This window comes from Mustela erminea, chromosome 8, assembly GCF_009829155.1.
Source record: "Mustela erminea isolate mMusErm1 chromosome 8, mMusErm1.Pri, whole genome shotgun sequence".
Taxonomy (NCBI): Eukaryota; Metazoa; Chordata; class Mammalia; order Carnivora; family Mustelidae; genus Mustela; species Mustela erminea.
In genome coordinates this window covers 102477394-102491539 of record NC_045621.1, presented here as the reverse complement: position 1 = coordinate 102491539, position 14146 = coordinate 102477394, and the positions used below count along the sequence as shown (strand labels likewise).

The window sequence follows — 14146 nt, the reverse complement described above, 5'->3', positions numbered from 1 at the left end:
ACCATGGTTTTTTTCTTTGGGAGGCTCTTTTCATGGGCTCAAGGCCGTCTTTTGGTTATTGTTCCCAAGAAACGGATTTTAGCTACTAGACTGCTTTGGGCATATGGGTTTCTTTTTCCCTTTCACCCCTATCCAGTAAGACAGCTCTGCTTTAGTGGAAAAGCTTGGCTACCTGATAGGTCGGCGTCCTGCCTTTCAGAGATGGGGGGCTGTGACCACATCAGCAGTGTGTACAGGCCTGTCTTTCTAGGGAGCTGACATCCTGGGGAGGGTTAACAGGGCAGCCATGCAGCCCAGCAGGGACAAAGGAAGCCATATAAGCCCTTGTTACTTAAGAGTGTCAGAGGATCAACACCATCCATGTCACCTGGGAGTTTATTAGAAATGCATAGGCTTAGCCTCACTCCAGATCAGTGACTCAGACCTGTGTTTGAACATGGTCCTTACTGAGACTCCTGGTGCACATTCTAGTTGAAAAACACCATTGCGCTAACCTACATTCAAAGCCGCAGCCTTCCAACAGACCGCAGCGTGGACGCTGCTTCCTCCAGGAAGCCTTCCCCAGACTCCCCCAGCTTTGGCTTGAGTGTTCTTTCATACACACAGTGGATGCCCCCCCACCCTCGCCACATTGTCACCTGGATCTCATCTGGCCTTCCTTGCCTGTTGCTGTAGGTATGCATACCTGTCCTTCCCCAGAGGTGAGCTCTAGCCCAAATCATTCTGGCCTCGCCTTGCCTATTGCCTGACTCAGAATAAGGACCAATCGGAAGGCTCATGGAGCCAGTGAATGAATGAGTGAGCAAGTGATGAGGAAGACAGAAATAAAAGCCTGAAATTCACAGAAGGTTAGGTGTTTATTTTTTGCTGCTGCTTAGACAAGCTCTACAAGGTCAACACAAAATACACAGACTGTTTCAATGACATTGATTTTAAACGTCCACCTCAGACCACGGCATTTAGGATTTCCAGAGCACATTGGTTCAGGCACTTTTGTACCCAGAGGCACATAGAGTTTACCAGGGTGAAAGGGAGTGACTCGCTCTCAGGGGGATGCTGTTGCCAGCTGCCTGGTGAGGTAAGGAAGAGCAGCAGACAACAGGTCAAGCCCAAGTGCATAGCGCACCCTGCCTTTCATGAGTTGACTGTCCAGCTGGTGGGTGGCCAGGTCCTCTACTACACCTGTTCCCTCCTGCCACCCATCTTGGAACCAGTTCCTTCCCCTGGGAGCACCTGCGGCAGAAGGTGGGCAGGGGGAAGAGGAGGAAGCCTACTGGATTTTGCTGAAGGTCAGCATCTTTGGTATAAGGAAATTCCCTGGGGCCCAGGGAGGGTTAGAGAAGGCAGGCAGCCAGTACAGACTGGGGTTGAGATCCCTGGTGGATCCCTGGTGCCCCTGTTCTCCCTGCTTCCCACCAGCGGGAAATGGATGGGCCCTCACTTTGTGAAGCAAATGTTGGAACCTGTGCTTCGCCCGCCTCCTTTTCAGCGAGCCTCTCCGAGGATCAGGGCCTATTTGGAAGACAAGCTTCTGCCACTCAGCCTTCCTGCAGATGGAAAACATCTGCAGGAAGCAGACAGCTTTGCCTGCACTGCCTTCCCTCCAACAGTCACTGGCCTAATGAGATATCCTTGCACTGCCCCGCCCCCCTTTTCACTAAAGGACGCTTACGTGCTCTACAGACATGAAGAGCTAATGAAGCCTCCCTGGGGGGGCAGGGGCCTCCTCTTCTTGCAGCATGGTCTTGGCAGCCTTTGCTGGCTCGACTCTCTGTTCCTGAGATCCCCTTTGGCCTAGAAGACCTGAGACATGAGCATGACCAACACTCCCCATTCAGAGCAGAATTCAGCATTTGCCTCACTTGTATCTTCCATTGGGACTTCATCCCCTCTATGTTCCAAGCTGCTTTTTGTGTGGAGGTGACAAGATCATCCTGGTTCTAGAGGCGGGGGTGGGGGTGGGGGCAGGAGGGCTTGGCCAAGAACAGCTGTTTCGCCACAGGGGACATAAAAGCGGTTTCGGTAGGAACAAGCAAGAGATGACATGGGATTTGAGGCCACGTGTCCCATGACCCTGTCTGTGGTGCAGCCTCTTGTGCTTTGGGGCAGAAGCACTTCAAGTCTGTAGCTTTGGTAGAAAAGACCCTCCCGATGATTTTGACCCACCTGGGGTTGGTGATTCTTCGATGGGGGGGTAGGGGGGGTCCCGTCGCCCACATTCTCCCTGTTTCCCTGGAGCAGTGGTGAGCTTGGAGCCAGTCTGGTCTTCTGGCAGTTTCTTTTCCTGCCAGTGGAAGACATCTGACGAGGTCCCCAGTGTTTTTTCCACAGGCCCAATCCAGTGGAGACAATCAGTCATCAGTCCTTCATGCCCTGGGTGGGCCCCAGGAAAGCCTTAGCTGGGATGCCCAGTGCTGTCTGCCTTGTTTTCCCCTCCCCCTCCAGCTGACTTCCAGAGGGCCTGCTCTGAGCCTTCCTAAGAGATATCCAAACTAATGATCTGAAAGGTGAGAAGGCACAGTGGTTTAAGGAACGGTCATCAGCAACTTAAAGGAGGGAAAGAAATTACACTTGTTCTCAAGATGGTTCATTAGTGGCTCCCAAACGGAGGTGACTTCACACTCCCACAAGAGAGCAATGTGCTGCCACTGCTGGGGACTTAGGACTTCCAGAGGAAAAAACTCTCCCCAGCTTGGGAAGGACAAGGGAGGTCAGCTTGGGCCCCGTCCCCCGCCCCCTCCTACCTGGCAAAGGAGCCCTCGACACGTTGGCTCCAGGGTCCAGACAGCAGGCTCACCCCCCCCCAGGGGCCCTGGCTCCCGTCTGACCTCCAGCTGCTGCCCAAGGTGAATGAGGGAGGTGGCCAGCCCCTGCTCTGCCTGCTGGGTCTTGACTCTTTAGCCCTGTGCACAGAATCCAACTCCAGGTTGAGCTCTTATCTGCCCCCTTAGAGCCCCAGCTCTGCAAAAGCCTCGGGGAAAGCAGCAAAAAGGGAGTGGGGACACAAACGGATCGAATCCACCAAGGTACAAGCCTCTCACTGCCCTTTTTCACTGCAAAGAGGGTGCGTCCATCTCTGCAGAGATCCCAACAGGGTGAGTGGCTGTTCTAACATCTGGCACTGGCTTTTTAAATCTACAAGTTGAAATCTCCAGAGACTCAACTTTTTAACTAAGTGAGTATAAATGCAAATCCCGTTATATATATGAAATCTATACGAACACCTATGTCACACCCGCGTGTGTGCCCTTCTGAATATTACACCGCGTACATCAGGGTCCCAGGAATTCAGACCTCCAACCACCGCTCTGCGCCCAATTTCACCATACCGCACGATCCAGAAAAGCAGCCCCGACAGGCCCAGGGGTACTGTCTGGCCCGCGTCTGGTTTCTGGGGCCGGAGGCAGGCACCTCACACGTGGCTCGTCTTCTGGGCCAAGGTGTGGTCCACTGGCAGAGCAAACTTGACGCCACCATCCTTCTCCCAGCCCCTCCGGATTCTGGAGAGCTTGCGGCGGAAGCAGGGGAGCAGGAAGAGGCCTTTGGCCAGGATCACGACGCAGGGCACCAGCAGCGTGAGTGTGAACGTGGGAGGCAGGTAGAACTTGTAATGGCTGTCTTCGAAGGCGCGGGTCCAGCCATAGGTGAGTGTGTGCAAGGTGCTCAGCACCAGGGCCACAAAGCCCAGAGTGGACTGCGGGAGAAAGGAAAGCTGGGGTTAGGGACAGGCTGGTGACACGCGGTGATTCCTCCAAGCGCTTGCCTACCTGCCTGGCCAAGGGAGAGGAAGGAGGGCTGCTTCGGTAGTTGAGACTGTGGGTTCAGATCCCAGCCCCTCACTCCCTCTGTGCAGGACCTTAGCACTACCTAAACTCTGAGAGCCGAAGTTTCCCCAGCAGAAAAATGAAAATAATGTCTCTATCCTGCAGGTGTGTGAGGATCAAGGGAATCATGAGGATCTGATAAAAGTGATGCTGCTTTTCCCCAAACTGTGTTATTTGTACCTCTGGTGGCTGCCAGGGGAAGACTTGAGATGGAATGAAGTTCAACGACGTTTAAAAATTTTTTTTACAAGTTTTGTGTATAGTTTCATGTACACTAGAGTTACAGGTGTCTGCCAACAGACCAAAGCCAGAATTTCACCAATCATATTTGGCCTAAGATGAAGCCAGATAAAATAGTGGATTGGTTTCAAGTTGACTGAAACATGAACAGAAAGTAACAAGCATACTCCGTGTGTGGATTTGGCACTACGAGTGAGGGCGGCTTGAAGTCTGCGGGCCGGGCGACCTGACACCATCTGGGAAGCCTGGCTTTAGAGCATCACGTAAATGCTCTTGGTGGAGGCTGGCCTCCCACCCACCCACAACACCTCAGATGGAAACCCCACCAGGTTCCTCTCTTGCCTGGAATGGAGTGAATACTGTGTGGAGACCGAGACCATCGCAAACCCAAATGGAAGCGGTTTACGCCATCTTGCTGGGAAGGAGAGCGTGCCAGCCCTTGAGCCTCAGGCGGGCTTCTGTGTACCCACCCACTCCAGCCAAGGCCTCTCTTCATCGCCACGAGGGCTACACAGTCCTGAATTCCCATGGGAGCTGGGAATTCCTGATCTGTAGCTCTAGCCTGGGAATCTCTAGCAGTTTCTGATGGACCACAAGCGAGGCATTCCAGAGTCTACTCCAATGACACTGTGATCCCTGGACAAGACACTAACTGAGCCTCAGTGACAAGTCAGTGGTCCCCAGAGCTAAAGCTGGAGATGTGGGGGAAGTGCTGTACAGATGGGCCAGGGATGATGGAGAGCATGGGGCACCCAAGAGGCAGGGCACAGAGGCACAGAGGAGAGGCACTTGGGCGCACTGAGGAACCATGGAGAGATCTGAGGCAGGAGAGCCCTATGTTTATTACATAAGGAATGAAAATAGCAGTGACTCATCAAACCATGAACACGTATGCATTTTCTCCAAGGAGACGCCAGAAGGGTTCAACTGAAATGTGGCAGTATGACAGTACTCGGGGTACTCTTCATAGGCTGGCTTGCAGCCTTCCACAGGGAAGCTACAACTGGGCCTCCTGGAATTCCTTCCAGCCCCGCTTGTCAGCACCGATCCAGGGCTCGGCTGAGAGACATGGTCTTACTTGCGCTCCCCGCCAGGCACGGTTCTAAGTGGGTCTGATTTGGCTACCTGGCCTCACTTTCACTCCTCCCTTGCATGGAGAATGCCTGGCTTATCCCCACTCCAGTACAAACACCAGGATGGTCAACCTTGGTCCGTGGAAGAACACTCTTTGGAAGAAGTACCTGCAATACTTTTATGAAAAAACAAACATTTTCTAATGGCTCTACACTCTACATTCATAGACAGGTTCCCAAGTACAGCACTAAAAAATACTAGGTGCCAAGAGATCCCCAGTTTCTGGCCTTCCTAGTCATCTCTGTGTTTTCTTTCTTGGCTTTTAATAACTTCAAAGATGTTTTTATCCCGTCTTTAACAATTTCCTGTTGGGAAGAGCCATAGTTGGCTCTGTGCTACTACCCAGTCAGGTCATATGAAAATGGTCAGCCCCCAGAACAAAGGCTCCCTGAGTGGGAGTCACAACCAGACCCTTGTTACTTCTAGAGGACTCTAAAAGGAATTCCAAATCTCCTCTCAACTTCTGACCCACACCAACTTTGTCTAAGTTCTGATCTATCGATATTGAAGACTGGGGTTAAGAAGGTCTCCAACACTGAGGAAAGATTTGGAATTAATATGCAGACTATGTAGAGAACTCCCAAACTCAACAACAGAAAACCAAACACCCCAGCTCGAAAACAGGTTAAGTACTTGAATAGAAATTTCTCCAAGGGAAGTCCTATGGATGGCTAAGAAGCACACAGAGAGACGCTCAACATCACTCATCCTCAGGGTAATGCAGGTCCAACCCTCAGTGAGATGTTGCCTCACACCCGTGAGGATGGCTATGGTCAAAAAACCCAGAAAACACGTGCTGAGAGGATGTGGAGAAATTAGAAGCCTCACGCACTGTGGATGGGTGCGGCTGCTGTGCAAGGCGGGGGCAGGGGAAGACGGGCTCCTCAATAAATTGAAAATACAATTACCACTCACTTTGACACTCTGACTTCTCATGTACCCCCAAGGAATGGGAAGCAGCATCCTGGAAAGACATGTGGACACCCCATATTCCCAGTAGCCAAAACACGGAGGCAGCCCCAGTGCCCACCAGCAGAAGAATGGACAAGGGAAAGGGGCTATTTCTAAACAGTGGAATACGAAGAGGAAGGCAGTTCTGACACCTGGTGGGACATGAACGAACTTGAGAACCTGATGCTATGCGAAATCAGCCGGGCACGAAAAAGACAAATATTGTAGGATTGCACTTATGTGAGCTGGTGAACTCAGAGAGACGAAGTGGAATGGTTGTCGCCCAGGGCTGGGGGAGCGGACCGTGGGGGTTAGTGATTCATGGGGACAGAGCATCAGTGTTGCAGGATGAGACGAGCTCTGGAGATGGATGGTGGGGACGGACTTAGTATTGCTGAACTATGTACACTTCATGGTTAAGAGAGTATATTCTGTGTTATGTTATTTTACTGTAATGAAAAGAAACTGAGAGGGGAGGAAAGGTCCCCAGCCCTGACTGTCAGGAATAAAACTTGAACAAGCTGGACAACCACCCTGATGCTCAACTAGCTGCCCGCCCAGCTGCCCGGCCCCAAACCCTTGCTCCCCTTACTCACATGGATTTACTGGGCTTTAATCGGATGACTGGGAAGCCTTTTACTCCTGAGTCTGAGACTTTGGTTTTCAAATCTGGCTTCACGGTAAAATCACGGGGAGCCTGGGAAAAGCAGGAATGCCCAAGCCTGGCCGGCAAATGCACTTGAGATTGTCTTGGGGTGGGGCTCCCGCATCATTAGCTTTTAGGAATTCAGCGACAATGCTCACGCAGTAAGGACTAAGAACAACTGATTAAGAGACTCTCCTCACAGGAGCCTTTCCAGCGTCAGGGATGAGAAGCCCATGTGTGTGCACCCCCTGCCCAGGCTACAGATTATGATGGACCTGATGGACCTGATCCTATATATCATTCCACAAAGATCCACTGAGCCCTTGATGGGCCACACTCTGCACTTGGGGCTTCTCCAGATGCTGAAGCAACAAGAACCCACCCAGGCCGAGGGAGCGAGCCCTGGTGGCCCCCGGGGAGGCCTCCATATTTCCCTTAGTGACATGCCCTGAGCTCCAGGGTTTGACCCACGTGGGCCACCGTCCCTAACCCCTGATTTGGAGGGATGGATTGTGCCAGACAATGTGGATGTGCTCTGGGCACCGAGACAGCGGCTCCCATTCCCACATCGCCATCCTTTTGCCATCCCAAATTCCACGGTGACAGACAGCAGGAAGCCCCAGCCTCGGGCTAACGGTCTACAGAGAGGGCTAAAGCCAAAGATCAGACAGTAACAAAGGGCCCTTGGACTTTGCAATCCCAGTGGGACGCCTGGATGGTTCAGTGAGTTCATTTTCCTAAAACGCATTCCTTGGAAACAATATGAAAATCCCACACTGCCCTGCCCCCAACCTCGACAACCCCTGCACTCACCAAGCTGAGGTCATTTACATTGTATATAATCTTGTTAGCAAATAAGAAACAGCCAAGTTGCCAGTGTCTCTTGCTCCTGGTCAATTACGGAGGTGCAGAGGGGCTGCGGACAGTCATTCATGAAGCTGGGGTCAGAGATGGTCTCTGTCATTATTTTAGGCAGGTGGCTGGCATGGGCAAGGTCACGGGAAGTCCCTCTCACTCTGGGGCAGAACTGAGTTGTTAGAGCAGAACCCTGATGTCTCTGAGCTGCCCCGACCTGGCAATTCGGCAACCTGACAAGGCTTAACTGGCTTACTTCGAGCAGTCAGCACAGCCGAGACCAAACCAAAGCCATACAGCCATAACCACAAACTCCCAAATTTATACCTGGGGAAATAGCCTCAGGAACAAAAGGATGAACAGAAGCACAAGTCACCACCACAGCGTCAACACGCTGTTTTGGTGGCTTTCAGCTCCCTAAATCATCAGAGACTCAGGAGTCAGGCCAAGTGCATCGAGAAGCATGGATCTCCATGGCCAGCGGCTCAACCTTGGTGACCCGAGGTGGTCGGGTGCGGCAGCGGGAGGTGACAGGGTCCAGGAAGCCGGCTTGGGACTGAAACCCAGAATCCAGTGGCTCCGCAACCTCGGCTTGCCACCCCAGCGGTTAGCACACACATACACCTGTCACCCAAGGAGCTCACAACAACAGACTTCTCAAGCATCTGAGTCCTTAAGTCAGGGGTGGGTCTGGGTAACTGTAATTCTCCAAAAGAGCCTTGTGACTTCAGACGTGGAGATGGTGGCTTGTAGTTAAGAATCACATTTTTCGGGGGCGCCTGGGTGGCTCAGTGGGTTAAAGCCTCTGCCTTTGGCTTAGGTCATGATCCTGGAGTCCTGGGATCGAGCCCCGCATCGGGCTCTCTGCTCAGTGGGGAGCCTGCTTCCCCCGCTCTCTCTCCCTGCCTCTCTGTCTACTTGTGATCTCTGTCAAATAAATAAATAAAATCCTAAAAAGAAAAAGAAAAAAAAAAAAAGAATCACATTTTTCATTACTGTCCCAGACACAACCAGGTATACCACATTATGTAAATATAACTACTAAATCAATAATTGAAAAAAAAGAAATCTCTCCTTAGGACATGCAAAGCCCGCTGACATTTTTGTAACATTCTGTCGTATTTCATTTTTTAAAAAGCTGGCTGTGACCCACTGAATTCATTTCACAACCCCCCAGTGAGTATCGACCACAGTTTGCAAACCTGGCCCTGGACCATTCTGATGCTCAGGGCGGGAGTCTCTTGGCCTATTGTGAACTCAGACACTGGTAGCTTAGTCAGGGATAATGGAAAGGTGGCCACATACCCTAAGAATGATAGCAAGATGCTTTCTACTTTCTTCCACATGTCGTCTCTCACCACAGCTCTGCAGGCATGAACTCTACCTTACAGGTGAGGTGAGGTTCAGGGAGCGTTTGTCACCTGCCCATGATTCCAGAGCTGGGACAGGGGGAGGCAGAGCTGGCTCCAGGCCCTGGGTGCTGACAGTTCCTCCTCCCCATATTAGCGCCCTCGGGAGACAGAGCATTTGTTTTCATGGACAGAATGTGGGCGTCTGACTTTCCCAAGTAAAACCCTGCCTCTCTACCCATCTCCCGGCCTTGCAACCTGCCTCCCCTTGCAGTGGCCGAGGGACTAACATATTTACGTTTCAGCTCTTCAATATGTAAAGTTGAGCCCGGCCCGAGAGGTTCCAGCCCGCTTTTGCTAACAAAATCAAATCCTTGGGCTTTCTCCGGCAGCCAGAGCCTGGCTTGTAATCTACGGCTGCTTAGTGGAGCAACTTTTCCGTGAGGGGAGCGACCTACAGTCTGTTTTAATTGCGGATAAACCATGCACTCCAGGATACTCCAAGCAGGAACAGGAAAATCCGAGATTTGGGTGTGCGACCCAAGGGGATTAACGGTAGATAAATAAAATTCTGTTTTTCCCCTGTTGCTGCTGGCATGTGTCAGCCTGGAGCATTCCTCCAGAGACCTTCGGAGATGAGCAAAGCCAGTGACGTTCAAGAAACAGACATACTTCAAAAAAAAACCCCCAAAACCCAAAAAAAAGCCCAAACAACCACAACTGTGTTTTGTTCTAGGGAATGTAAGCGTCACCCATCGGGAACAATTCATTTGGATTGCATAAGAGCACTGCACGGTCAGTGTCCCTCTGTGAATCCTGTACTGTGTCCTCAACATACAGAGAAGAGACGTGACAGATTTGTGTTGATACTGGGGGTGGATATGAGTGCTGTTCTCTGCCCCAATCCAGTATCAATGACAGAATGTAGCATTAGTCAGCACCCCTCCACAGAGGGATGAGTTAATCCACCAACATTTGGGGGGCTGACCGAGTACTCCGTATAGAGAACAGTGGGGGAATGCCAAAGCAATATGAAAATGGTCCCTGTCCCAGTCATCCTTGTAACTGAAACGTGGCTGTGCCTGTCTTGTTCCCTATCACACTGGAGGCCTACCACGGGGCCTGGCATGCAGTCACCACCCAATAAACACTACCCAAAAGAACACCTGCAGAAAGGCCCCAAACCCTTTAGCAGCATTTCCTAAACCGTGTCTGGTGGAATGCAGTTGCTGTTGTCTGAAAACCAGAAACAAAGCAGAAAGCCAAACCTGCAAAAGTGGGGGGAAGGAGAGTGTTCATGGTCAAAGAAGTCTGGTTAACAAGGTCGGTTTGTTGTAGACGTTACTAGAATCTTTGATGTCCCAAAAGCACACTGTGAATCTCTTAGGGAAGCAAATCTTTTCTCAAGTGTATTAGACTACAGGTCTCCTTTTCTCTGGGTGTGTCACAGGAATGGTGTCCTTTGGGACCTGCAGTTTTATCCCCTGTAAATGGGTGATCTTAATGCTCACCTCCTCTGGGGCCTAAAGAGGACAACAGAGCTGGCTGAAAGGAGGCTGCTGAGCGGTCAGCGAGCTCACTCACTGGCTCACTGACTCCTAGGCTAGACCAGTGAGATACACAATGACGGTGCATCATGGAATTCTGTTTGGAAAGATCGAGAACTGTAAGAACGGAGAATGTTTTAGTTCAGGGTTCACTGTTCTGTTGTCTAATTCTTTCGCATGTCTACATCTGGCTTCCTCAGATGTCCCGAGGATGAGCTTGTCCTGTAGCCCCTGTATCAGGAGACGTGGGGGAGCCCTCAAGGCTTGGGAAGGTCCCCGTGTCTGACGGAGCAGTCCTGTCACACAGAACATGAAAGCCAAGAGGGTTCACGGAGGGTCAGGGCCAAGGCCAAGGCCAAATGGGCTGACGCTCACCAGCACAGGCAGAACTGCTTTACCTGAACGAAGCTGAACTCCCTCCAGTTGAGCGAGTTTGCAATAGAGGGCAGTGACGTGACAGCCAGCAGGGACAGTGTACCAAGGGCCAGCACTCCCAGGGATAGGTAGATCTCCATCCGCCAGACCTCTTCCTCAATCCACAGATGACTCTTGTTGGCCAAGACCTGAGGTGGGTGGAGGAAATACCATGAGCACAGCAGCAGAGGTTCGTGCCCTGGGGTGAGGGCCAGAGGGTATTGTAGGGCTAGGGAAACACCGGAATGACTAACATTCTCACCACATCCCACATGGGCCTGGTCCTGCTCTAAGTGCTTTTCAGGCATCAGCTCACCTAATCCTCAACCCCATGAGGTCGGGGGCGCTGTTATCCCCACTTTACAGATGAGGGAAACGAAGCACGAGGATCAAGTAATTTTCCGAAGGTGACACTCTAGATGGCAGAGCCGGGGTGGGGACCCAGGCAGTCCAGGTCTTGGCTTTCTGAAATCTTCCTGGGGTCAGTCACCCAGTACAATCAGCCATGCAGACCACCGGCTTCCACTCAGGGCACACAAAGACACACACAGACACTAAACCCCTCCGCGTTTCCTGACTCAAAGCCACCAGCTCCCGACTTCCCACTCAGTTCCCCATTTCCGCTGAGGAACAGAGCTTTGGCTCAACCATTGCCAGGCAACAGAGAGTGACATCTATCACCATCACCAAGTCGTGAGTACTTACGGGGCACCTGCTGTGTGCTGAGCCCTGGGCTGCAGGGAGCCAGGATGCCTGGCCTCCCAGAGTGCTAGGAGTCCCCACTGAGCTAGGGGTAGACACAAATCAGGGAGCCCCTGCGGGCCCAGAGGTTTCTACTGCCCACCTCCCCACTCCCAGCCCAGCCGGCACTTCCTCATACGGCACACACACTGAAGGAAGCTTTTATTAAGGTCTTTTCATTGGAACCGTCATTTGTCAACTAGACCAGGTAGCAGAGTTCCTGGAAATCAAGGTGTTCTCTGAGAAACCCCATGAAATGCTGGTACTTTCACTCTAGCAGCAGATCAAGGAACAGTATTTTCTATTCGGAAATGTGACTCTGCCTTAGCAGGCAGGTCTCTGCTGTGCAAAACAGAATGACTCATACAAGTTTGTGAGAAACTCTTTCAGCAGGGGAAAAAAAAATAAGCCAGGCCCAGTTACCAGATATAATATTAAAAATGAGTCCAGTGGGCTGAGCGAAATTGTTGAAAAGCTGATGACACAAAGCTTAAAGAAACTGAAAAAATGCCAGCCACTGGGTACTTTTCCTGCAATTGAGAAACACGATGTCTTCAGTTCTGTTTTGGGGGAGGCTGGCTCGTGTCGGTGTCCGTAAGCCACAAAAGGACCAAGGAGTCTGGGGACTCAGGTTCTCATCCTGACCGCAAGTCGTATGTGACTGTGGGCAACCCTCGCCTGGAAGAGGTGATATCCACGGTCCCGATCCCGTAAATGGGCTTGTGCACCAAGCACGCCTTGGCATTCGTGGGAGGGCTGTGACCGACACTGCCCTGCACTGGGCAGAGAGGTCTCCTACGTAACGCAACTCCAAGTCTTACTCACCCCTTCATGGTGTTGACAACTGCCACTAAGTAAGTCATCTCACTGCAAATTGTTTGTTCTTCCGATAGACTTCATTAGTCATTCCTCTCTGCGTTTCGGTAAGATCAGGCAGTTAATGTCACAAGTCAGAGTCTGGATGATTACACTCACATACCACACTCGCTTGCAAAATGTCTTGGGTTTCTTTTATTCCTCTAATAATTTCCACTCTGCAATGCCTCCGGGAAGCAGTGGGGTGAGGTGGGCAGGCGAGCAATGGGTGGCAAGGGACCTGTGTGAGGATCTGCACCCTGGCTGCCTTCAACAGCTTGTGGGGTTCTTGCCACCTGGCCGGACCACTGTGCTGGGCTCAGGGCTCTCTGGTGTCCAGGGTCACCCACGGCTACCTGGAATGTCTATTCAGCAGCTCTACATTCCCCTGGTAATTCTCCCGTGTTCACAGCTAGTCCAGCTGGCCACCTTGAGAATGACAAGGATAGTGGTTGCCAATAGGAGACGGAATAGCTCTGTTCACATATAGGATTTCCTTTCCCTGTGGGTTGTGGGCTCTGGCCTGAAGAACCCAGGAGCAGGAGGCCCAGCTTGAGCTGGTCAGTGGCATGAGCCCCTCTCCTTGTCCCAAAGGTGGTGAGAGCGTGGCGCTGACCCCCAGGCTAGCCCAGAGAAAGTGGACACAGGATGTGTAAAGGGTGGCCTTTGGTAATGAACAATGAACGCCTTAAGTCCCAAGACTGGGTGCCATGCCAACGCTGCCACGAGGGGGCAGTCACGAGACCCTGGGCAGTCCCTTCCCTGGCTAATTGCACCACGGCCTCTTCTGGCTGTTATCACAGAGGAAGAAAGGACAATATTTGTGCAGTGAGTCCCATATGACTGGCACACAGTAGGTGATTAGCACAATAAATGGCTGGTGCTTTTTTTTTTTTTTTAAGATTTTATTTGTTTGACAGAAAGAGAGAGAGACAGACAGCAGGAACATAAGCAGGGGAAGTGGGAGACGGAAAGCAGGCTTCCCACCGAGCAGGGAACTCGATGTGGGGCTCGATCCCAGGACCCTGGCATCATGACCTGAGCCGAAGGCAGACGCTTAACTGGCTGAGCCACCCAGGCGCCCAGTGCCGTTGTTTTTAACAGCAGCTAGGAAGTTAGACTAGTTCTTGCCCTAAGCTCATACCGGATATTGGGTTCACGGTGGCTAATTTAATAGCTGCTCCATGAACGTCCACTGGGAATCTCTTAGGAGCCATGGACTTTAGGGGTGGAAGGCGCAGTCACGGAACGGAATGGGGGTAGAAGACAGACCTATCAATGAGGGATTATGAAGAGGTACGTAATAAACATCATGGAGGTGTGGACAAAATACAGCATATCATAGAGAGGTGGGTATGGGGAGTGGGCGAGACAGGCAGGAGGAGCTTAACAGAAGCAGGGTTGACAAGGGAAATACAGGGGGCCCCTGGATGGCTCAGTCGTAAAGCATCTGCCTTCAGCTCAGCTCATGATCCCGGAATCCCGGGGTCCTGGAATCGAGCCCCACATCGGGCTCCCTGCTCAGCAGGGAGACAGCTTCTTTCTCTCCCCAATTTGTGCTGTCTCTCTCAAATCAATAAATAAAAATCT

The 14146-nt window shown here is 51.7% G+C and overlaps 1 protein-coding gene across 3 annotated transcripts in view; it reads right to left on the bottom strand.

Moving 5' to 3' along the window:
- Positions 1-838: 838 nt before the first annotated feature.
- STEAP3 (STEAP3 metalloreductase) overlaps positions 839-14146 on the bottom strand; it is a 48471-nt gene continuing 35163 nt past the window's right edge. For all 3 annotated transcript variants that reach the window (XM_032353855.1, XM_032353857.1, XM_032353856.1), the window contains exons 4-5: positions 10945-11109; positions 839-3694 (exon numbers count right to left, since the gene is read on the bottom strand). In XM_032353855.1, coding sequence (XP_032209746.1) covers positions 3413-3694; positions 10945-11109 — 447 coding nt within the window. In that variant the 3' untranslated portion in view covers positions 839-3412. The remainder of the gene's footprint in view (positions 3695-10944; positions 11110-14146) is intronic.